The 23232-nt window shown below is 32.0% G+C and overlaps 2 protein-coding genes across 5 annotated transcripts; one reads left to right on the forward strand and one right to left on the reverse strand.

Moving 5' to 3' along the window:
- Window positions 1-77: 77 nt before the first annotated feature.
- LOC134712830 (NKAP-like protein) lies at window positions 78-10147 on the forward strand. Of its 3 annotated transcripts, none has more exons than XM_063574776.1 (9): window positions 78-216; window positions 1250-1649; window positions 2406-2489; window positions 3828-3883; window positions 4277-4352; window positions 5510-5628; window positions 7211-7286; window positions 8636-8785; window positions 9927-10147. In XM_063574776.1, exons 2-9 carry the CDS (start codon window positions 1270-1272, stop codon window positions 10090-10092), a joined length of 1107 nt encoding a protein of 368 aa, XP_063430846.1. In that variant the 5' UTR covers window positions 78-216; window positions 1250-1269; the 3' UTR covers window positions 10093-10147. The 3 variants fall into 3 exon arrangements, with proteins under 3 accessions (XP_063430846.1, XP_063430848.1, XP_063430845.1); XM_063574775.1 differs by having other exon boundaries at window positions 141-270; XM_063574778.1 differs by lacking the exons at window positions 8636-8785; window positions 9927-10147 and adding an exon at window positions 8316-8490 and having other exon boundaries at window positions 137-270.
- Window positions 10148-13141: 2994 nt separating this feature from the next.
- Window positions 13142-21584, reverse strand: LOC134712831 (protein CWC15 homolog). 2 transcript variants are annotated; one of them, XM_063574779.1, is made up of 6 exons: window positions 21442-21584; window positions 16844-16984; window positions 15818-15921; window positions 15290-15387; window positions 14544-14755; window positions 13142-13806 (listed from the first exon to the last, which is right to left on the reverse strand). In XM_063574779.1, exons 2-6 carry the CDS (start codon window positions 16972-16974, stop codon window positions 13686-13688), a joined length of 666 nt encoding a protein of 221 aa, XP_063430849.1. In that variant the 5' UTR covers window positions 16975-16984; window positions 21442-21584; the 3' UTR covers window positions 13142-13685. The 2 variants fall into 2 exon arrangements, with proteins under 2 accessions (XP_063430849.1, XP_063430850.1); XM_063574780.1 differs by having other exon boundaries at window positions 21428-21532.
- Window positions 21585-23232: the final 1648 nt, after the last annotated feature.

Here is a 23232-nt window from a genome sequence, read left to right on the forward strand (position 1 = left end):
TTTTTTTATCTATTTTTCCGAAAAAAACTTATACATAATATAATTTAAGATAGTTAGATTTTAATGGAAAAAGAAATCAAATTTATTTCAAACTTTATTTTCATATCCAAACCTTTTTAAGACACTGATCGTCGACGTCGCACAGACGTTTTAGAAGAAAATGTAAACAACATGCAGTTTGGAACATCGAAAACGAAAGACTAAAGTGATTTTCAGGTATAAGAATAAAAATACTTTATTTCCTCTCGAAATATTTACATTCAAATACAGGTTAAACACTTATTTTTATGCTTTTTTTGATTGATTTACCGTTTATTGGGTGTTTTCAAAGCCATGGGGTAGCAAGAAACACCTTATCGCTAATCCCCGCTGAACCGGCCGCTTGAACGTTTGACACATACAACAATCACTTTTCAATTATGGTGTCAGATATCACACAGGTTCCCTTCAAATTTTTGATGTCATAAAACAAAATATCTGACGCCCTTATGCAAGTTCACGCGACTGGGTCAGCGGTGATTAACGTCATAAAACAAAATATCTGACGCCATAATGGAAAAGTTATTGTTGTATGCGTCAAAAGTTCAAGCAACTGGGTCAGCAAGGGATTAGTGATAAGGTGTATTGAAGTCTGAAGGTGTGCCTGAAATTATACAGCTATTCCCGCATGACCCAAGAATCTGTCACGTTCGAACATTTGACGTCACTCAGGATCAAGGCTCTCTCTTTTTCTTGTCTAACATTTGTAAAAGAAAGCATGAATACCATTTATATAAGTTGGCAAAAGGTAGTACCCAAAAGTTAGATGCAACAAATATAATCTTTTTTTGAGTAGAATTTTTATTTACTGTAAATTCAGAAATTATTGCGTGTATTTATTATTGCAATTTAATTTTTTTTTTGTCATTTTAGACTAAAACGCAATTTGAATTTTTGCGATATTGACAACAATCCTATTTAATCATGTTAATTCATACAAATAATTTCAAAATGCATGAAATGTGAGTTAAAACTTATGCAAATATAACCCTGTCACAATTTTCGCAATAATTTCTGAATTTACAGTATATTAATAATCTCTTTACTTTTATTATTTCACAAGCCTGTTACAAATTAGATTTATAAACAGAAATCTTGAAAACACTAATTTCTTATTCATATCAAACTCTTATTGTAAGGACAATATCTCCTCAACCTTTATTTATAACAATTCTCAGCCTTATGTGATCAAAATTTATTCTCTGTTTAGGTCTGAATGCAAGTACAGTTATGGTTCATAGTAGATCCTCCAGTCCAGACAATGATAAAAGATATGGAAGACATTCCCATCATGAAAGGGGCAGCAAATACTCTCAAAGGGACGAGGAACGGAATTATAATCGCAAGAAATCCAGGTCTAGATCACCTCTGAGACAGTATGCTAGATCTAAAAGCCCATCTCCAAAACATCACATGTCAAAATATGGATCACATGAACATTCAAGGGAGAACATGTCAAAATATGGATCACATGATCATTCAAGAGAGAATATTTCAAAGTATGGATCACATGATAACAAAAGAGAGAATGGTACATCATATCACCACAATAACAAAAGTTACAATCAGCATGGACACAGTAGTAATCAACTTCCTGATTTCTATGACAGGTATTAATGAATAGACAACTTTCCAGTTCGATGCATTTCTGTCAAAAACTCTGGTTTTAGTGAACATCATTCATGCGTTTAGGGGCATTGTAACTTCCATTCAAATGTTGAGCGAGTGGTTAGAAAATTATAATACTATATTGCACGATTTCTTCAGCAAACTAAATTCTTATAATTGACAATCAGCACTGCTGTCATTAGGGAATTGTGCTTAAGTACTTACAAAACAAAAAATATTTCTAGTTTATCCTGAACGATGAGGATCACTAAAACACTTGATGAACGTTGATAGTGCAGGGATACAGGCGATCCACTGTATCTGGTAAATGACCTCACAAAGGAGGGCCTAATTGACGAGTTTTTTTTCTGGTGACAGATGAACTCGAAAGTGGTCTATTCAAGTCTTGTTTTTGTGTCACATGATATCTAAATTTTTATGTAAATGCAATGTTTATTGGCTGCTACAGTTTACTTCTAACACATTTGATAAGTATAAAAAAGAAGGTGTGGTTTGGTTGATATTTTACTACCCATACCAGTATTCTTTACTGTTTTTTGTGTGACTGATTTCTTCATTATGTCCTTTACATTACTTATTAACATTTTGAGTAATTCTTTAAATTTTGAAAAGGGGATGAAGCCAGAAGGCAAAGGCCTTTGTTAGTATTTGGTGACATCATGCTATGTTTCATACATGTATATTCCATTATTTAAAAAAAGCAATACATTTTGATCATTATTGTATTACCATTTTAGGAGAAGATATGAAAGAGAGAAGATTGGAGCTGGAGGTGCTCCTGAATGTTGGGGACACTCACCAGAACATGCATTACATTCTGAGTAAGTGTAAATAGGAGATGACAAATCTCTGTATGTGAAAACCTATTTTGTGTTTATGTTCCAGACCGTATGAGTATTTGGACCATACGCGTACGGTCTGACTAATAATAAAAAGTTGATCAAGTTTATAAGATACAAATGCATATAACAGATCATCATAACCTAACTATCATATTAATATAACTTGAAAAGTTCAATTTTAATTGAAACAAAAACTTTATATTTTAACTATTTTTTAATTCACGCTAATTAAATATGTTAATCTCTTGTATTAAGCATGGCGATCAGTAATACATTAATTGCATTATGAATTCAAGATATCGGAAGTAAACTTAAAGTGTTTTAGAATATTTAGCAACTTTACCAAAAAATGCAAATGCAAAAGAACATGATTGAACTGCATACATAAAAAAATGCTAAAAATAATACGTTACTGGAATTGTGTCACCTTGGGCGAGCATACCAAAATAGGATTCAGACATACAATTAAACAAATACCTAATTTTTGTTCATTTTACCTATCTAATTGTAATAAAATATCAATAACTCTTTGTAAATCTAAAAGTGAAGTTGTTTCAATGATACCCATATGATCAAATAACATATATGGTCAGCTCGTACTGGACCGTACGGTCTGAGCGTACGCGTATGGTGGAACCGTATGAGTATATGTATATGGTCCGGACCGTACGTGTACGGTCCAAATACTCATATGGTCTGGAACATTTATATGATAAACGGGTGTCTTTTGTAGATTTTTGAACACATATTTGGATGTATAAATTATATGTTTATGAAATCTTTATTTATAAGTACTTATAAAAATGCAATGTCATTAATTTTTTGAAACAGTAGTCCATTTGCCAAATACTGATTTGATTCTGTGATTACACACTTTTTAAACAAATTATTTCCCTTTGTCAATCGTAGCCTTGTTCCATACTGGACAAAATTTGCTTTTGCAAATGCAAAGCATAATAAATTGAAATTGATTTATCTGCGGTTTAACTTATTTTTCATGAAAAACAATTTCTTATGTAAAAAGTATTTAGCTAAACAACAAATTAATGTAATTAAAAGATTTAAAAACCTTATACATGTAGATTACTCGCATTACGCTCAGGTAAATTTGCTCTTTCTGCTAGCTTTCCATTGTAAATAAAAGTTAATGTCCCTCATAAGGGAGAACTAAAAAAGGGAGCTCTAATTACAGGGTCAATAACGGGAATTGGCAAATAGCTTATTGCTTACCATTTAAGACTAAATTCTAACAATCAATTAGCATAGTCTCAAATAAATAAAAGTAAATAACTGATTAATGGTCTTTATATTTAATAGATCAGAGTCTTCAGGTGATGGAGAAGGATCATCTGGATCAGAGTCATCATCTTCAGGTAATTATTATGTAGATTATAACATGCAACAGAATAAAGTAATAAATTTTAAGAATTATATATATCAGGGTATAGTGATGTCACATGATTGGACGAGTGGATGAATGGGTTCTGTGGTGGGTAATGATTACCTGTTTTGTATAATCAACTCCTTCAGTTTTCTACCCAAATCTTTGAAACTTTATAAAACAAATTGTGCACAGATTGTATTTTTGATAACACTTATTTCTCAATACTGTAAAGAGATCTTTTGCATATAATTGTTGAAATGGAAAACAAATTTTCTCCCTGTAAAACTTTATAATAAAATTTGATTTCACAATAAAGAAATATAATGTAAACGAAATACTGTTTGTCTGCATGATCTCATATTTAACTGGTTTATATTTTCAGGAGATAATAGAAAGAAACACAAAAAGTCAAAGAAAAAGAAAAGTAAACACAAAAAGCATAAGAAAAAGAGTTCAAGGTATGCTTTATTTCATTAATAATTATTAAAATATGTATTAAAGAGGCATTAGGCGTCATATTCATTAGCATCGATTTGACTTAAATTCTCATGTTGAACTTTTCAACCTTCTATTTCCAAAAGTATAAAATACTTAAAAAGGGTTGATTTATAATAAGATATTCATATATTTTATTTCCTAAACCGAAAGTAGATTTCCAGAAAATCTCTTTCATCCTATTGCATCGATAGAAGGTTGACTAAGTGGAACGACAGCTGACGGGACTTTCCCGTAGGTCGAAGGTTGACTTTGGCAAAACAAACAATAGCCATGTGCTAGAAGGTTTAAGTTTTCTTAAAACAATTAAAACCTGCGTACCATACTAATGGTTGACTTTGGTTCAGACATTTGGATTAATTTAGGTTGACTAAATTTATATTGCGACTAAAATGTTGACTGCTCTTGCAGACGATGAGAATAAATCTGAGACTAATTCTAAAGTTCATTTCGTCAACCTTCTATTTATAATTTTATCGACCAATCAAAAAGTTTGTTATGTTCACAGGCAATCTCGTGTATTAGGCCGCCAATACACAAATAAATATGACTTCTCTTGTAAATAAACTATGGCACTGCTGGTATTTAGACGATTACGACTAAAACACAAGTTATTACATTAAGAAAATAAATAAGCTAATAAGGTAAACACATTATCACATCATGTATCATAAAAATACATACCAACCAACCGTGAATATTCTATACGAGGTGACATTCCTTCGTAAAAATAGCGTTGCGAAAACGTAAACAAAAACAGCTGACTCGTAAAATTACTACTGTAAACTATGGAAAACACAAGTTCCATTAATTTAATAATATGATCACTAAATCGTAACATTATTAAGCAATTTGATTCATCCTCTGAGCTGAGTGATAAAGGCTTTATAACCGAAGATGTCATATCAGGAACCACACGTTGATCAAATAATATTAGACAATTGGTCCTGAGGGGGTTGAATCGCCAAAGAATAAGAGAAATAGATTTTACAGTCAGCAAAAATATTATAAGCTGCATGCCAAATTTGACACATTATTCTACGGTTGAGAATGCACCTTTATTAGGATTTGTATTTTAGATCAATGAAAAATGATATATTTTTTTTATGAACAACATTAGGTCAAAGAAATCTAAGAAGAAAAGTAAAAAGAAGAAAAAGAAAAAGGATTTAACTGACAGTTCTGAATCCGAGAGTAGTGGAGAGGAAGAAGAAGATGGACAGGTCTTGTGGGTAGAAAGTAAGCTTAGATGCATAAAAGCAATTTTATATTGCGATGACCGTGAGGGCATTTTGATGTATTGTTGCCACAAAGATCTGACTTTTGTTTTTTTTATAAATTCATTTCTTTAATGAATACTAAAAAAAAAAAATTTAGATTACAAATTAATATGAAAATTTTTTATTGTTAGAAATATACGTAAAAAATCATAAATATAGTACAGAAAAATTATGTTAAGGTTACAAGAGCGCAATTATTCGTAATGCATTTTCCATAGGGTACCACTAGTGTTTTGTATTTTTTTTCTTGAAGACTACACAAACTAGGGAAAAGTGGTAGCAGTTCCTATTACTAGAAATGCCAGTGTTGTATAACAATAAAAAAAATATATTGAGTCATGTGGCTCAAATTGACTTAAAATGCAGTTGAAAAAGATCGTCTATTTTTTTCACTTAACGAAAAAGGCATATTTTTAATGGCTTTGACATGCAGAAATGGAAGATATTTTCTATACTTCTTAAATTATGGATATGATTTTTCGCAATTTTTAAACCTAATTGGATAAGCTTTCGATAAAATGTAATTCCAATCCTGTATCACCCAATCAGAAGCAGTATAGGATTCTATTCTGAGTACCATCTTGGGGTAAAAAACTTGCTGGTAAAATATAAACAAATAATTCTGCTCTTGTAACCTATACAGTAGTGAAAAAAAAATCTGAAAAATTAAGTGCCTGGGCCAAAAGTCGCTCTGGCGTCTATCTAGATGATATCACATCTTCAAAACGTTATCTGATCACTCTCTGAATTTGGAGAAATAGTTTTTGCACCCCAATCAGGCCAAAAGTTGGAACTGATTTTTTCACCAAATACAGTACTGGTCAAAGAGACATGAAGATAATTGTTTATTTACTGGCCTAATTTTTCGAGGGTCATCCAGCACTGATCATATTGTCGATAAAACTGTTCTGATAAGGAAAAGCTACATCGAATTTTGAAGAATGGCTTTATCTGAAACCATTTCTTGTGAAAGCACATTTTTGAAACAGACTATAGTTTTTCCAAATTTTGAAAATATGATATATTATTACTTTGGCAAGAGAAACTATTCTTGGACTAAAGTATTCAATGCCAAGATTATTTTTTCTACTTTGCAGTTGAACTAAATCTTTTGTGTTTGCTTAGGGACCTTTTTGGTCAATTTTCACGAAATTAGCTTTTTGCAAGAACAGCAACTAAGACAGTCATTATGGTTATTTTTCCTAAGGTTATATATATGAACAAACAGGAGAAGTGGGATATACATAAATAAGACTGCATCCCATTGTTTGTTTTCCTTTTAAAATACATGTACATGTGAATTTGTCTTTAACAAGTATTTTTTGGTAAATTGAAAATATTCACTGATTTTTTGTTGGTTGAAAAAATAATGAGTGTATGAAGAAAACAACTTTTTACTTGCTGATGTCAAGTTAAGATCAACATTTTGAGGAGTACATTGTATACAACTGTGTTTTATGTGACTGATTTTATTCTTTCTAAATTTTATTGCAAGTGAAAAAAATAAAACAGTAATAAATGTTATCTTTTTTTGTGAACAGAATCTGATGTTAATGATGAGGATTCAATAGGCCCCCAACCACAGACAGACAAAGGAGGACTACAAACTAAAGTAGAGTTAGTATTGCTAAGGAACACATATGACATCAGATCACTATCGAAAAAAAATTAAAAACAAAACAAACCTAGCTCTAAAAGGAAGGGATATACTGGTTTATGTCTGTTTGTTATTCTGTCATTTAAATGTGTAATGTGTTTTCTGTATACTCAAAGCAAGGGTATCATTTGTAAGCAATAGCTTATAAATATAACTTGTGTTTCCATCACTTTGCTTCCACATGTGGTTAAACCATTTACATTTTCAATTGAAACCACCAGGTATGTGCCAATCAAAAATTTACAGGAATAATATATTGATGGCTCTCCATAGAATTGTCCATATCTTGTTACCATAAGATTATAAAAGAATCAAAGGAAATATGTACAATTATTGTTGATGGCACATCCATGGTAGGTTATGATGATTTAACTCACAACTGAAGGTACACACTCATAAAGTAATTCAGTTAAAAATCACTCTTGCTTGTAATGAGTGCATACTATAATACAGTATGATGACTAGAAATTTAGAGTAACACAAGTGGTAACTCTTTTCTAACTATGAAAAGCAGACAAAGGATCTTGGTTAGGGGATATAACAAGTTTAATTGTTCCATCGTTGAAGTAGTCATTATTTAATGGAAATTTCATTACACAATTATCAGTAATAAAAACATGTCTATCAGATACACAGGATGTTCTAAGCCTGTATACCTTTTCTTTATAGTTATGGTAAAGCTTTGTTACCTGGAGAGTGAGCTGCAATGGCCGCCTTCATTTGTAAACGTGTATACCTTTTCTTTATAGTTATGGTAAAGCTTTGTTACCTGGAGAGTGAGCTGCAATGGCCGCCTTCATTTGTAAACGTGTATACCTTTTCTTTATAGTTATGGTAAAGCTTTGTTACCTGGAGAGGGAGCTGCAATGGCTGCCTTCATTTGTAAACGTGTATACCTTTTCTTTATAGTTATGGTAAAGCTTTGTTACCTGGAGAGTGAGCTGCAATGGCCGCCTTCATTTGTAAACGTGTATACCTTTTCTTTATAGTTATGGTAAAGCTTTGTTACCTGGAGAGGGAGCTGCAATGGCCGCCTTCATTTGTAAACGTGTATACCTTTTCTTTATAGTTATGGTAAAGCTTTGTTACCTGGAGAGTGAGCTGCAATGGCTGCCTTCATTTGTAAACGTGTATACCTTTTCTTTATAGTTATGGTAAAGCTTTGTTACCTGGAGAGGGAGCTGCAATGGCCGCCTTCATTTGTAAACGTGTATACCTTTTCTTTATAGTTATGGTAAAGCTTTGTTACCTGGAGAGTGAGCTGCAATGGCTGCCTTCATTTGTAAACGTGTATACCTTTTCTTTATAGTTATGGTAAAGCTTTGTTACCTGGAGAGGGAGCTGCAATGGCCGCCTACATAGCAGAAGGAAAGAGGATTCCAAGGAGAGGAGAAATTGGTCTTACCAGTGATGAAATTAAAATATTTGAAGAAACTGGATATGTGATGAGTGGAAGCAGGTAAATTATTCTGTGATTTGTAATTTTGCTTGTTTTTTTTAAGCTGTGTGTGTTGTTTCAGAATCTTGAATTTCATCATCTTTACAATGAATTTCACACTTTGATCTCTCGGAAACTTCTTAGTCAATGTTATGTGACCTAAAATTTGGAAGGATCATATATAAGGTCCTATGTTCAAAGAAGTAGGTCCAGTAACTCAGTAAGACCCCTTTTTCGCCCAAAAATATAGGAGTTTTACAAAATTGTTAAAATTTAAACTTTTAGTTATTTATTGGACAGTAGAATGGTTCTGCTACATAAATATGGGCTGTTTCTGACAATACAATGCACATATATCGGGTACTAGCACCATTCAGTCATGCTAAATTAGTGAAATCTTCACAAATCTAGCATTTTAGTTAAATTTTAGATGGTTTTCGTGTAAAACGAAAGTGGCCGCATTCGTGTTCATCCTTAATATTGAAATGTTGTAAGTTGTATTTTGTGATAATACATATGATATATAAAGGTTGAAGATGAACAGGGATGTGGCCACTTTCATTTTTGACAAAAAACACCTGAAAAGTGACATTTTTCAGCATAATTGGTAGATTTGTCATATTTGAGCTTGACTCAGATCGTTTTTAAGGACTAAATCAGTTAAAATCTTTCACTTAAACTAATTGATTCAAATCAAATAGACATTCAAGTGTTTAAAAAGTGGTCAACATCTTTCGTCAGATGAACCTGAAATTTGAGGCCATAAATCGGTCCTTGTCCTTACCCTTTCATATCCAACAGAGGCAATAATTTTCTGCTTTATAACAACATTGGCAAAACTCTTCATTGTTTTTGGAGACCATTTACATTGATTCCTGAAAGCATGCAGATTGTATGGCAACACAGGTTTTACTGAATCCTAAGGGAAATATAATTTTTAGAATAAAGCTGTTTTATCAATACTGAAATATAAGGTTTCTGAAGGAACTGGATATGGCATGAATGTAAGCGGATTGATTATTTTACTTTGTGTAAATCAGTAAAAACATGGCATTTCGATTGGGAAATTTTAATCAGAGGGAATCACAAGACCAATATTCATATAGGAACACAAGAATGTTATTTCTGGTTATCTTTATTTATCTGATTTTGTTTGTTTCAGACATCGGAGAATGGAAGCTGTACGTTTACGTAAAGAAAACCAGATTTACAGTGCTGATGAGAAGAGAGCTTTAGCTACATTTAATCATGAAGAAAGGTCAAAGAGAGAGATAAAGATTCTATCCCAGTTTAAAGAAATGGTTCATAAAAGGACAAAGAAAGACTAATGCAAATATTGATGATATTGTACATAGATGACATTAAATTAAATACAACTTTTAACATGTATTCTTATTTCATCTGCCTTTAATCTTGTGGTGAGAAGATTATATTTGACACAGGACTTAGTGGTATTCTGATTTATTGACATTTATTTTTTAACATCCAGTGGCAAATTGTTCATGCACTTTCAACACGAGGAGTTAAGCTTTAATTTTTGACATTTGATTAGGGACTTTCTGTTTTCAAATTTTCCTCGAAATTCAGTATTTTTATGTTGGATGATTCAATACAATTAGGAACAAGGAAATTTGATATTGTACATGTATTTGAATTGATGATGAAGTGAATGTAAGCTGTGATAGGCATCTGTAAGGCCTTCAACAATGAGAAAACCTAAACATTATAGTCTGCTATAGAAGGGCCCAACTTGAAATAGTTATATTAATAAAACTGATGGCCTATGGCCCAATTTTATAACCAGAAAAATGTTGAAAAAAAAATATGAGACATGAACAAACAACAACCACTGAACTGCAGTCTTCTGGCTTGAGACAGGCACATTGGAGTACATACCCTGGAATTGTATTTAAACTAGGGATGTCAAAAGATCGGAAATTCAATACTCGGATACTGGGTCATGATACTCGAGTACTCGGATGAATCTTAAACGTCTTAGCGGTCTATTGAAAAGTTTTGAATTTAGGTGGAATGCAGTGTTTTGGTATTACCTTTCATTAACATATAAACGAAAGAAAAGCGTAGTACAAATATAGCTTGATCCTCTGTTTGGTGTGTGTCCATTGAACAATGAATTACCGACTGCCGTATCTACATATAACCTATCATAATAGCAATTATTGTTTGTGTACGTCTTCATGAACAAAATTCCATTAAAATCAAAAATATTTTCATTAAATTCCGACAAAGAGGACAAAATATGAATCATCTCTTCCTCAGAAGCTGGTGTTTTTTTTATAATACTCTGAAATACTTGTCCATTAATTTGTCAACAACAATACATTGTATTGGACTTTTTTTGGTGATGCTCAGAAGTCAGTCTTACTTTTTCTGTGTTTTATTTTTGACACTATGAGTATTGTTTGTCTGGTGTTTTTTTTAGCCATGACGTGGTCATTTTATTTTTGATTTTTGGGTTTGAATGTCGCTATCGTACCTTCGCCTGTCTTTAAATTGTAAATTAAACAATGATAGTAATGTTTCAAATACGGAGTAATTAAATTAATTTAAATGTACATCTCATACCAATCACGTTTACATAGAGAAGTCTTGATTAACAAACTAAGGTAAGTTCTTTACAGCTTGTGATGAGTTAATTATTAATCCATAAAAGTGTTGATCCGTGTACAAACACCGTTAAAAATGTCTTTAATCTGCTTTGCAGAGTTCAACGCAGGTCACTTGGATTTTGTACTTGTTTAGAAATATGATCTGGTCTACAATTTTAGACGAAAACAAATTGAGAAAGGAAATGGTGAATATGTCAAAGCGACAACCACCCGACCATAGAGCAGACAACAGAAAGCCTGTTTGACTTTTTATTTTTTGTTGTGCAAATGAAAAAAATCCATAGGAAGGAAAGGACGTTGCTGGTACTTCTATAACAAATTGTATCATCAGGATAAACATATTTATGTGTTTAATTGATTTTATTTAGTATAACGAAGAGATTTCGACGGAACTAAAGTGAGTGGAAATGTGAAGAGAAATATCTCATGATGTATACAGGCTAACGAGTATCCGAGTACTAAAACTGTACTCAGGTACTCTGCCTTTCGAGCGAGTACCCGAGTACTTGTTGCAATCCCTAATTTAAACAGAAGATTCTAGATAAGGTTAGGGGACAACTAATTGATTTTCTGAGTGATTGCTTGGGGGAACAGCACTTCCCCATTATGTTTCAAAAAGAGAATTCACTATGATACTGCAGTACTGTAGTGTAAAACCAATTGTCAATATTCTTATTTAAATTTGATCAATATAGTCTAGCGTATAAGGATGAAAACTAGTAATCACCAAAACATTGGAAGCTCTTGCCTTTTAACACCATGGTGTGTTGGTCCAAGGAGTTGCTGTTTTGCTGTTAGACAGAAGGACAAGTTGGAAGATTTGAAGTAAACTGGACAGATGATGCGAAACAAAAACTGTGGGCACTGCCCATTTAAAAATAGCCCAGCAGGAACACTGCTACAGAGTTTTCATCTCAGTTATACCATATACGTTTTCCTCAGCTAAGCTATGACCACAGAAAGGTTACCATTACTTTATTTTATTGAATACTGTTTACAGTTACTGTAAAACCAACAAAAATGTGTTTATCTGACAAGAGTTACTGGATCTTGACCTCACTTTTCGTGGTTCATTGATCAACAGAAAATGTTTTATGATACATGTTATCAGACCTTGATCTCAAAGACTTTTCACATTCATTTATAATCAATAATGCAGGTTAGACATTTTTAAGTTTGGCTGATTCTGTACTGTACCAATAAAAAGGTTGAAATCTTTTTTGTCAACTTTCAAAGTAGTTCAACATAAATGGTAGTAATACACCCTTTGTGAATGTGAAAGTTGGTACCTATCAGAACATTTGTGTTTGCACCTGTCCTAAGTCAGGAATCTGATGTTCAGTTTGTTGATGCGGTATGTGGGTTCATAAGTGTTTCTTGTTTTTTATATAAATTAGACTGTTGGTTTCCCAATTTAAATGGTTTTACAAATGAAATTTTTGGGGCCCATTATAGCTTGCAGTTCAGTGTAAGACAAGGCTCTGTTTTGAAGACCATACTTTGACCTATATTGGTTTTCTTTTACAAATTGTGAATTGGATGGAGAGTTGTCTCATTGACACTTATACCACATCTTCCTATATCTATTATCACAAATACTTTTTTTAACAACCTAGACCACCCATGAGGGTCTTGTACAGTTGGGAAAACCTTTTTCAATATTTTACTGAAATCATAACTAAAACATATAAGTGTCTTCTGTCAAAATCTAAGATCATACTTACAGTTTACAATTAAACAAAAGCAATTTACAAAACACTATTTTATTTACATACATGTATATTTACATCAGTATTCACAAGCAGAAATATATGTTCATTATGAAGTTTGGTAAAATGAAACTTAATTGATACATCAATGATACGGGGATTTAAAACACGATAAACAAAGACATTGTTTTCATTTATGAACAAAAGAGGTATACATCTGAAGATTTCCTAACACAATATGTAAAAAAAATGAAATAAAAAGAATGAAATTTAAATACCATTAATTTGTTCCCTCGTACAAATTAGAATGATGAACAATGGCATGAGAAATAAATGGAGACACAATTTTTTAAAGATTTTAAGATAATAAAATTTTCCCATTGTAAACAAGTAAAAATATTATTTTGTGGTACATGTACCTGTATCTTTATTTCTGTATCATCCAATAAATTATTACAAATCAACTTGAAAAATAGAGGTTGAGATTTGAAAACATATTTTCAGAATGCCTTGCTAAATCATTCTCTGTTTGATATCCAAGTATACATTTGCACAATAAAATATAAAATTTAACACTTTTGACTATTTTATATATTTCTCCATGAACTTTTTATGAAATTCAGATCTAAGTGTATCGTTTATGAATGCTGACTTCTTCTCCTCTCCTTTAGCACAGTTCTTGAACACAACATCGTCATCCCATCTACAAAAAAAAAGTACATGTGTTATAAATATTTAGAGTTACATTATAAATGTTTGTAGTTTCATATAAATTAAAAGTTATAAGGAAGTAACAAGAGATGAACTGTTAAATTGAATTGAAAGAAAACTTAGTTTTCTGTATTTTGAAGGAAACCATTGTTGAACTTAATAAGAAAGTAGCTTGTTTTAATGAAATTGATGCATTCTAATGTATCACATAAGGTGTCCCATACACAAACTTTATCCTATTTCAAAACTGTAGCGATTTGTTAAAGTTTTGTATTTTTGTCTTTGTATCAGAACTATGCATTATATGTGACAATAGTGATTGATTGATTGTTGGTGTTTTAAAACCACTTTTAAGCGTCACTTTTGGGCTATTTCAAGCCAGCCAGTTTTTATTGGTGGAGGAAGCCGGAGTGCCTGGAGAAAACCATGATCTTCGACATGAAAACTGAGAATCCTAGTGAATTTAGATTAGAGTTAAGTACACCTGCATGAGCGGGATTCAAACTCACAAGGTCTGTGTGACTGGCTATAACTACTTAGACCACATGGCCACTTAGGCCCCTGATTGGTGTGTGAATTCAGTACAAGAAGTAAATGGGTATATATAATATTACCTTGAGTGTTTAGGCCCAATGACCTTTGTATACAGATGTTGCTGTCAGCATTCCAAACACCTTTAACGGAATTATACATACTATAGCTATATATACTTCCGTATGTCAATCTTACCTTCTTTTAACATTAAAGTTTCCACCTTTGTCTTTATCTTTATTAAGGAGAGGATTTCCTTTTAAGATATTCTCTGTTCTGATTCTTTCTTCCTCAGCTTTTCTCTCCACATCCAGTCTAACTTTTTCATTAGCTCTTTCTTTTTTAATCTTTTGTAATTCAGCCATTAATTCAGCAGCATCATCTTCATCATCAGACGAGTCATCATCATCCTATAATAAAATATAAATTAAAATACCATTGTGATATTTTAAGTCGTTACAAAGTGATAGAAAATAGAGCTTTCCTTCTTTTAAAGTTTTAGAAAATGATAGTGTGAGTACTATTTAAAAGTCTCTATTTCCTCCTGAATGTATATTTGTATAAATCTTTAAAAAATCTTGAAACATGAATGTGTCCATATTACATGGATGCCCCTCTCACACTTTCATTTTCTATGATTAGTGTAATGTGAAATTTGAGTAAAAACTATAATTTTGCATCAAAATTAGAAAGATCATACCAAAGGGAACATGTGTACTAAGTTTCAAGTTTATTGAACTTCAACTTCATCAAAAACTACCTTGACCAAAAACTTTAACCTGAAGAGGAACAGATGGACAGACAAACAGACATACAGACCGAAAAACATAATGCCCATAAACAGAGCATAAAAATAAAAATTCAGTTTTGAAATATTCATTGCTATATTATAACATGTGTTTCTATTCTGTTAGATTTATATACAAACACTTATCTACACCTACATCATCATCTATGGGATCATCTGCATCCAGGTTAGAGGCTGGTATCTGTTCTAATCTCTGTCTCTTACTGCTACTGCTACTACTACTGCTGCCAGATTCTACAACAAAATGTGAAATTAAAAATGATGATAGAGCCAAACAAAGGAATTCAATATTATTAAAAGAATTCTTTTTAAAACAAATTTATCTTTAACTTTTTTATTGGTAGATGTTTTGTACAGAAATGATATGTATTGGCAGATGTTCTTTACACACATATTGTGTATGGGTAAATGTTTCTTAAGGTAGTGATTGTATTGGTAGATATTTAATGTAGAATTATTTGTATTGGTAGTTGTTTTGTACTGAGCGTTGACATGATTTGATTTACAAGTTGTTTTTTTACAGTAATGATTTGTATTAGTAGATTATACAGAAGTTATTTGTAGATCAGAAATCAACAAACAATTTTGGTCATTAATATTTTTACCCCATAAAAGGTAATAACCATCTGGGATAAAAACTTCAAAGATATTAATAGAAACTCACCTCTATTTCTGTCCCTTTTTTCTCTCACATTCTTTTCTCTATCATCAAGATCTCGTCTGAAGTCACGGCTTCTCAATTCTTCAGTGGTACCCTGACCTTCTTGTCTAAAAAACAAGGATAACTTATCATGATTGATGTATTGGTGTATATTATTAGAACACAGATTTTGCATAATATATAATTAAGAAAAAAAAAAGATTCTCCAAATAATTAAAGCGAGCTACAAGATTGTTAGAATAATTGAGGTTAAGGAATACATGAAGTAATAATATGTCAGAAATAATTTTTTTTAAGTAAATATCGTTTTAGAATCATTAACATATTAGAAGTCCCAAAACTTCTGTAAAAGTAAATTTATTTATTTATTGTTTCTTGGTTATAAGTTGCCACTTGCCAGGATGCCTACCTTTGAAGATTTGTGAGTATTTTCTCCTTAAAGGTGGATTAAAGGCTCAAATGGTTGGGTTGTACAAATTGTTTCTTTAACAATTGAAAATGTTATATAATGAAGATTCAAATATATGAAATATATAAAAGAAAATTGGTGAAAGTCTTCAAACAGCTGAGCTCATAATGAAAGGTGAACATGACAACCTCAATGGGTTTGCAAACTATCACCAGTTTTAATGAAGTTCTGGAAAATAATTAGATGAAACTTCATGCATTTAAATGATTTCTCAATAACAAGTCTGGAAAAATGAGCAAAATGCTCAATCAATTATCAATACCGGTAATAGCAGGTGCACAACTTCATCATATTTGCAATTTGGAAACTGCTGAAAACTGTATGATGAATTGATTACATAAAATTGATACTTATGAAAAAAAGAAGATGTGGTATATATGATTGACAATGAGACAACTCTTCACAAGAGACCAAAATGACACAGTGTTGTTTGTAAATTTTGCTTCTATCTATTTCCAAAAGTTTACAAATAAACATACATGTATACTTTTTATGTACTTGTACCATTAATTGTTTTTTTATAAATACACTTGTTAATTGATTTTGACAAGCATACATACCTGTATTTTAGTTTTGTGTGTGATGGTAAATCCCTGCTGGAGTACTGCTTTGACAGTGCACTTAGATCACCTTCATTTTTACCTCTGCCACCCCTGGCTGGTTCAAAAGTAGGCCTTGCTGCTGTAGTCATTGTAAATTATCTGACAAAATATAAACAACTGAATTAATTCCAGATGATGAAGAGTGTATCTTAGAGACTGAAATGTATCTCCTAACATTTAGGTTAAGCATTCTGGTTTGCTTTTCAGTAAATTCTATGACACCATTAGTATAGTTCCGTTGCACTTGTGTTTTTTTCTTTTTTCTTTTACATATACGTCATGTATACTAGCCAGCTGACACCCACATTTATAATGACTTTTTTTTATTAAATTTACTTTTTTGATTTAGTAGAGTATAAACTTTCTTGTTGCTAAATTTGTCTACTTGTCGCCAAATTTAATTTCTTGACGCTAATTAGTGTGACAGCTATATCCGTGTTTGTTGATCTGTATAGATGACTTTCCAATTGCACAGCAAAATTAAGTCACAATGCATGTTTAAATTTATATTATTCACAGAAAGAATCAAATGTTCGATGGCAGTGTTTATGTCAACTGCCCTTTGGTAACAGGGGTAACTCATTCTTTATTTTTTTTAAAGATTGGTGAATACACCTTATTGCTATTTGGAAATCTTTCAACAGTTGACCCTAGAATATTCTGTGCTACTTGACCTTTTGATGTCATACAACAATTACTTTACCATTGTGGGGTCAGATATTTTGTTTGACACATGTATACTTAAAATTTTATGGAAACCTTTGTGATGTCAAGTAATGGCGGTTAAATAGGCATAAGGTGTATATGGTGTAAATTGAGCTGCGGAACTAAAGCTCTTATGTCCTATTGATATCTTTTTATAAATTTGCAGACAACTTATAGAAGAGAATGAGAATGCTAGTCAATTCGTTCCAAGCCAGTTTGTTCCAGATTTGGACGATTTGTATCAAGTCAATGGTCAATTCATTCTGACTGATTTAGTTCATTATTAATCAAACTTAACAATTTGTTCCAACTGATTTAGTTTATTATTAATCAGACAAAACAATTTGTTCAAACTTTTTTATTATGTATAATGTCTGAATATCACTGTGTATGTGTAAATTAAATCAACCTACAAATGTACACATGGTAGAGTGCCCAGCAAAAATCTGTAATTCCTTGTCAATTTTTTAAAGTATATATATTTCATATAAAAGATCCTTTTAAAGCCCCATTTATTGGCATTATGTTTTCTGGTCTGTGCGTCCGTTTGTCCATCCGTCTGGTTGTCTGTCCCGCTTCAGTTTTGATTAAAGTTTTTAGTTGAGGTAGTTTTTGATGAACTTAAAGTCCAAACAACTTGAAACTTAGGAAACATGTTCTTTATGATATGATCTGTTAAAATCTAATGCCAAATTAGAGATTTTGCCCCATTTTCAGGGTCCAATGAACATAGAAAATGGTAGTGTGGATGAGGCATCTGTGTACTTGGGACATATTCTTGTACGTTCAATAATGAATTTGAAGGAATTTACATGTATGGTTCGATTTTAACAAACAATTTTGTTGAAAAATGCTGATTTATGTGTTCAATAAAATTGGGGAATGTGTCAAAGAGACAACAACCCGACCAAATAAAAAAATCAACAGCAAAAGGTCACCAACAGGTCTTCAATGTAGCGAGAAATTCCTGCACCCGGAGGCGTCCTTCAGCTGGCCCCTAAACAAATATATATATTTATTTTTGGGGTTGTCTTCTTTTTTTTTTTGTCAACCTGTATTATATTTCCAGATAATCTTAATGTCTTGCGGTTGAGTCTGTTGTGCCAGCCTTCGACATCAACAACTTTTATGCGCACATCATTAAAATACTAATCAATCATACTGATAACTATTTCTTTGATAATTAGTACTTTATTCACATCTAAAATATTAAATTTTCATGAAAAACTAACCTTAATAATCAATATATCTTTCTTCCCAATTAATGAATCCGGGTCCCTTTGCGCCAATTCATGTTTGCACCCACTCATGTTCGCCCCCTTTCACTTTCGCACCCTACATGTTCGCAACCAAAGTCTGTTCCCACCCTACATCTTCGCATCCAGTTTTAATAGACCACTTTTGAGTTCATCCGTCACCAAAAAAAAACTCGTCAATTATACGCGCCTTTATCACCGTCATTTGTGCGTTTAGGGGCGTCGTCACTTCCTTCCAATGTTGAGCGAGTGGTTGGAAAACTATAATTCTTTATTGTACGAATTATTCGGCAAATTAAATTCTCAAAATTGACAACCAACACCGCTGTCATTAGGGAATTGTCAGTAAGTACCTACAGAGCAACCAATATTTCTAGTTTATCCTGCTCAAAGACGATCACTAAGAGTAAAGACGCTTGATGAACGTAAATAGTGCAGGAATACAGGCGAGCCCCTCTATCTGGTAAATGACATCATAAAGGCGTGCGTAATTGACGAGTTTTTGCCGGTGACGGATGAACTCGAAAGTGGTCTATTGGTTTTGGGTTTAATAACTTTGTAATCAAGGTTTGGCAAGTAGTATTCTTATTATAAGTATAATTGTTTTCATTTTCTCAAAATAAAGTATGTGAGACAGAATTTTTTATTGAGTTGAATAAATTTTAATTATGTTTTGGATACAAATGTAGTGTATTGTTAAAAAAAAATTATTCCTTTTAAAATAAAGTGGAATTCCTTCAACGTTTTATTTTGTGTTGAATAACTCTTAATCATGTTTTGGTTAGTGTATTGCTTTAACTTTGTTTCATTGACTTGTTTCAAAATGGAGTGAGATTCTCACCAGGGTTGGCAAAAACCCGGGTTTTATGAGTATTTTTTACTGGGTTTTAGTGGGTAATACTGGGCAATACTGGGTAATATAGAATACTAGTCTGAATTTTATAGAGTATTCAGTGATCAAACACAAATTTTATACATTTAAGATATATTTAACCTTTTTTGTTTGTCCGAATTGGTAAAACTGTAAATCATAAAGCAAAAAACTTAAATAAATATCACTCCTATTAAGAATTAACACTTACATGTAAGAAAAATTACATTTAAATAATGTTTATGTACTGTCACTAATTAGTAAGTAATTATTCTGATTATAATAATAAATGCAGATTTGTTTATGTAACAATAATCAGCCCTTTCAATTTTATAAGTGTTAATGGCATGACCCCTAAGGGTGTTTATTTAGCAATATGACAAATGTATGAATGTATAACATTTAAATTAATAATTCACTTAAACATTGCAATAATTTTTTTTTTCAAAGTATGGATTATTGAAACAATGCTTGGTAATTAATAAGGTTTTTCTAAAATATGCAAATCTTGTATCCTGGCTACATAGAAGGGAATAAAATTGAATTTCTATTCTTTTAGAAATTACTGTCAATGGTTATCTGTATAAAAAGTATATATTTAGCTGTAATACTATGAAACTACACCAAGACTATTTTATATTAAAATAAGCTTAAACAATCATATTGCCCAGTAATGCCCAGTACAAGGCAGCACTCGCACCCGCAAAGTGGAAAGGGATTAATATAAGTTGCAAAACTTGTGTCCCAATTCACTATAAATAAATATGTTTAAACTAAATGCCCAGTATTCAACATTTCTGGGAAAATTGCCCAGCCCGGGGAAAACCCGGGTTTTCCCACCCGGGAATTCCCGGGCGGGTAATACTTTGCCAACCCTGATTCTGACTACGTTTTTTTAAGTGTGTTGAATAAATTTTATCATGTTTGATCATGTTTTGGTTATAATAGTGTATTGCTATATTTTATTGTTTCATTGTTTCAGATCAATGGGACCAAGCTGTTAAAAACAATTATCTTTTGTGTTTTACATTTAAAATCTTCAATCTTTTACTCATACCAAGCTATAAATACATTCAGTATTTACACCAAAGCAATTAAAAACAACAATCATGATTTTCCAATTATTCAACTGGAATTTGAATTAAAATTGGGCTAACAGACCATGGGTGCTAACATGGGAGGTGCGAACATGTAGTTTGAGAAAGTATATTGGGCGCGAACAGACCTGATACCCCAATTAGTTAATAATAAACCATAGATTTTTTTCGATAAGTAAGTATTAAGATACATTTGATATATTTAAAGTAAATCATTAAAAATCAAAATAATAAGGCTATTTAAATGGTAAATATTTTTTTGAGGGGGTTACAAGGGGTCCTGATCCAGAAATCCTGTGCTTAAAACAACTTGGAAAACCCCAAATTCACAGAAACAAGTGCCTGTGTCTGTAGTCCAAATAATTATGACGTCTTGAAAGACGCCTTACATCCCTATCAAAGTCCAGCTGAATATATGAGTTTGGCGTTATGACGTTGATGTAAGGCGTCAAAGAAAAAAAATATAATAGCCTTTCAAGACGTCATAATTATTTGGACTACTGTGTCTGTTGTTTTTTTTATGACATTGTTATTATTCAACTCGTCCCTCTGGAAGAAAATTCACATCCATAAGGGTAATGCCACATATATAGCAGACCAATTTTTATCTTACTGTTGATAACAAACCTTGATAGACTTTGTATAACTGATAATTTGGACGAGCTCACATCAAAAACATTCTGGCCCAATCGAAGGGAGATTACTGAGAATTTACCGGAAACAGTAGAAAAATTAAAATGAGTCTTGTTATCCGGGCACGCCTCCTTATATTCGTTCGTAAAAAGTGATTAACAACGTCTGTATCAAATCTATATCATTTATATGTTTTTGTATTTATTTGTTTGTTTCACAAAATTTAAATAGCAATTTTCACCAATCATGTTAAAATTCTAAAATGTTATTCCGTCTCTAAAATTTGTTGATGAAAATGTTAAAAAAACATACATAATGATTATGTTTCATATTTTCCCTGGCATGTACAAATTGCATATATTAAGTCGAGATCAATTTCATATATTTTTCACACATGTGTGATGCTTCAAGTTTGGGTTAAATTCAGCAGAGCTTTTAAATTTATGCTCTGTATATGAGCAAACTGCATATATCTTATATAAAGATACATTGAATAGCTCAATCATAGTGGCTACATTGACGCAAGATTATAGTCTGCAGTAGTCACATTGTAGTGCTCAATTATAGTATAGTGTAATGCAATCATAGTCTATAGTGGCCACATTGTAATGCAATCATAGTCTATAGTGGACACATTGTAATGCTCAATTATAGTCTATAGTGGCCAATTGAAATGCAATCATAGTCTATAGTGGCCACATTAAAATGCTCAATAGGTCTATAATATTGAGGCTACATTGAAGTGCTCAATCTAAGTCTGCAGTGGTAACATTGTAATGCAATCATAGTATATGGTGGCCACATTGTAATGCTCAATTATAGTCTATAGTGGTCACATTGTAATGCAATCATAGTCTATAGTGAACACATTTATATGCTCAATTATAGTCTATAGTGGCCACATTGTAATGCAATCATAGTCTATAATGGTCACATTGTAATGCTCAATCATAGTATATTGAGGCTACATTGAAGTGCGCAATCTTAGTCTGCAGTGGTAACATTGAAATGCTCAAGCATATTCAATTGTAATCTCACTGAAATGCTTAATCATAGACTATAGTGGTCACATTGTAATGCTCAATTATAGTCGTTAGTGGTCACATTGTAATGCTCAATTATAGTCTATAGTAATCACATTGTAATGCTCAATCATAGTCTATAGTGGTCACATTGTAATGCTCAATTATAGTCTATAGTGGTCTTATTGTAATGCTCAATTATAGTCTATAGTGGCCACATTGTAATGCTCAATTATAGTCTATAGTGATCACATTTTAATGCAATCATAGTCTATAGTGGCCACATTGTAGTGCTCAATTATAGTTTAAAGTGGTCACATTGTAATGCAATCAAAGTCTATAGTGGCCACATTGTAATGCTCAATTATAGTTTAAAGTGGTCACATTGTAATGCAATCAAAGTCTAAAGTGGCCACATTGTAATGCTCAATTATAGTCTATAGTGATCACATTGTAATGCAATCAAAGTCAATAGTGGCCACATTGTAATGCTCAATTATAGTCTATAGTGATCACATTGTAATGCAATCAAAGTCTATAGTGGTCTCACTGAAATGCTTAATCATAGTCTATAGTGGTCACAATGTAATGCTCAATTATAGTCTATATTGGTCACATTGTAATGCAATCATAGTCTATAGTGGTCTCACTGAAATGCTTAATCATAGTCTATAGTGGTCACATTGTTATGCTCAATTATAGTCTATAGTGGTCACATTGTTATGCTCAATTATAGTCTATAGTGGTCACATTGTAATGCAAT

Source organism: Mytilus trossulus, chromosome 3 (assembly GCF_036588685.1).
Source record: "Mytilus trossulus isolate FHL-02 chromosome 3, PNRI_Mtr1.1.1.hap1, whole genome shotgun sequence".
In the NCBI taxonomy this organism is placed as follows: Eukaryota; Metazoa; Mollusca; class Bivalvia; order Mytilida; family Mytilidae; genus Mytilus; species Mytilus trossulus.

Bases quoted from the DNA above. Each gene is read 5' to 3' on its own strand.
- LOC134712831 (XM_063574779.1), bottom strand. From the start codon at position 16,974: ATGACTACAGCAGCAAGGCCTACTTTTGAACCAGCCAGGGGTGGCAGA. The intron at 15,922-16,843 runs GTATGTATGCTT...CTTGTTTTTTAG, and splicing joins CACACAAAACTAAAATACAG to ACAAGAAGGTCAGGGTACCA. The intron at 13,807-14,543 runs GTAAGATTGACA...TTTTTTTTGTAG, and splicing joins AACTTTAATGTTAAAAGAAG to ATGGGATGACGATGTTGTGT.
- LOC134712830 (XM_063574776.1), top strand. From the start codon at position 1,270: ATGGTTCATAGTAGATCCTCCAGTCCAGACAATGATAAAAGATATGGA. The intron at 4,353-5,509 runs GTATGCTTTATT...GAACAACATTAG, and splicing joins CATAAGAAAAAGAGTTCAAG to GTCAAAGAAATCTAAGAAGA. The intron at 8,786-9,926 runs GTAAATTATTCT...TGTTTGTTTCAG, and splicing joins TATGTGATGAGTGGAAGCAG to ACATCGGAGAATGGAAGCTG.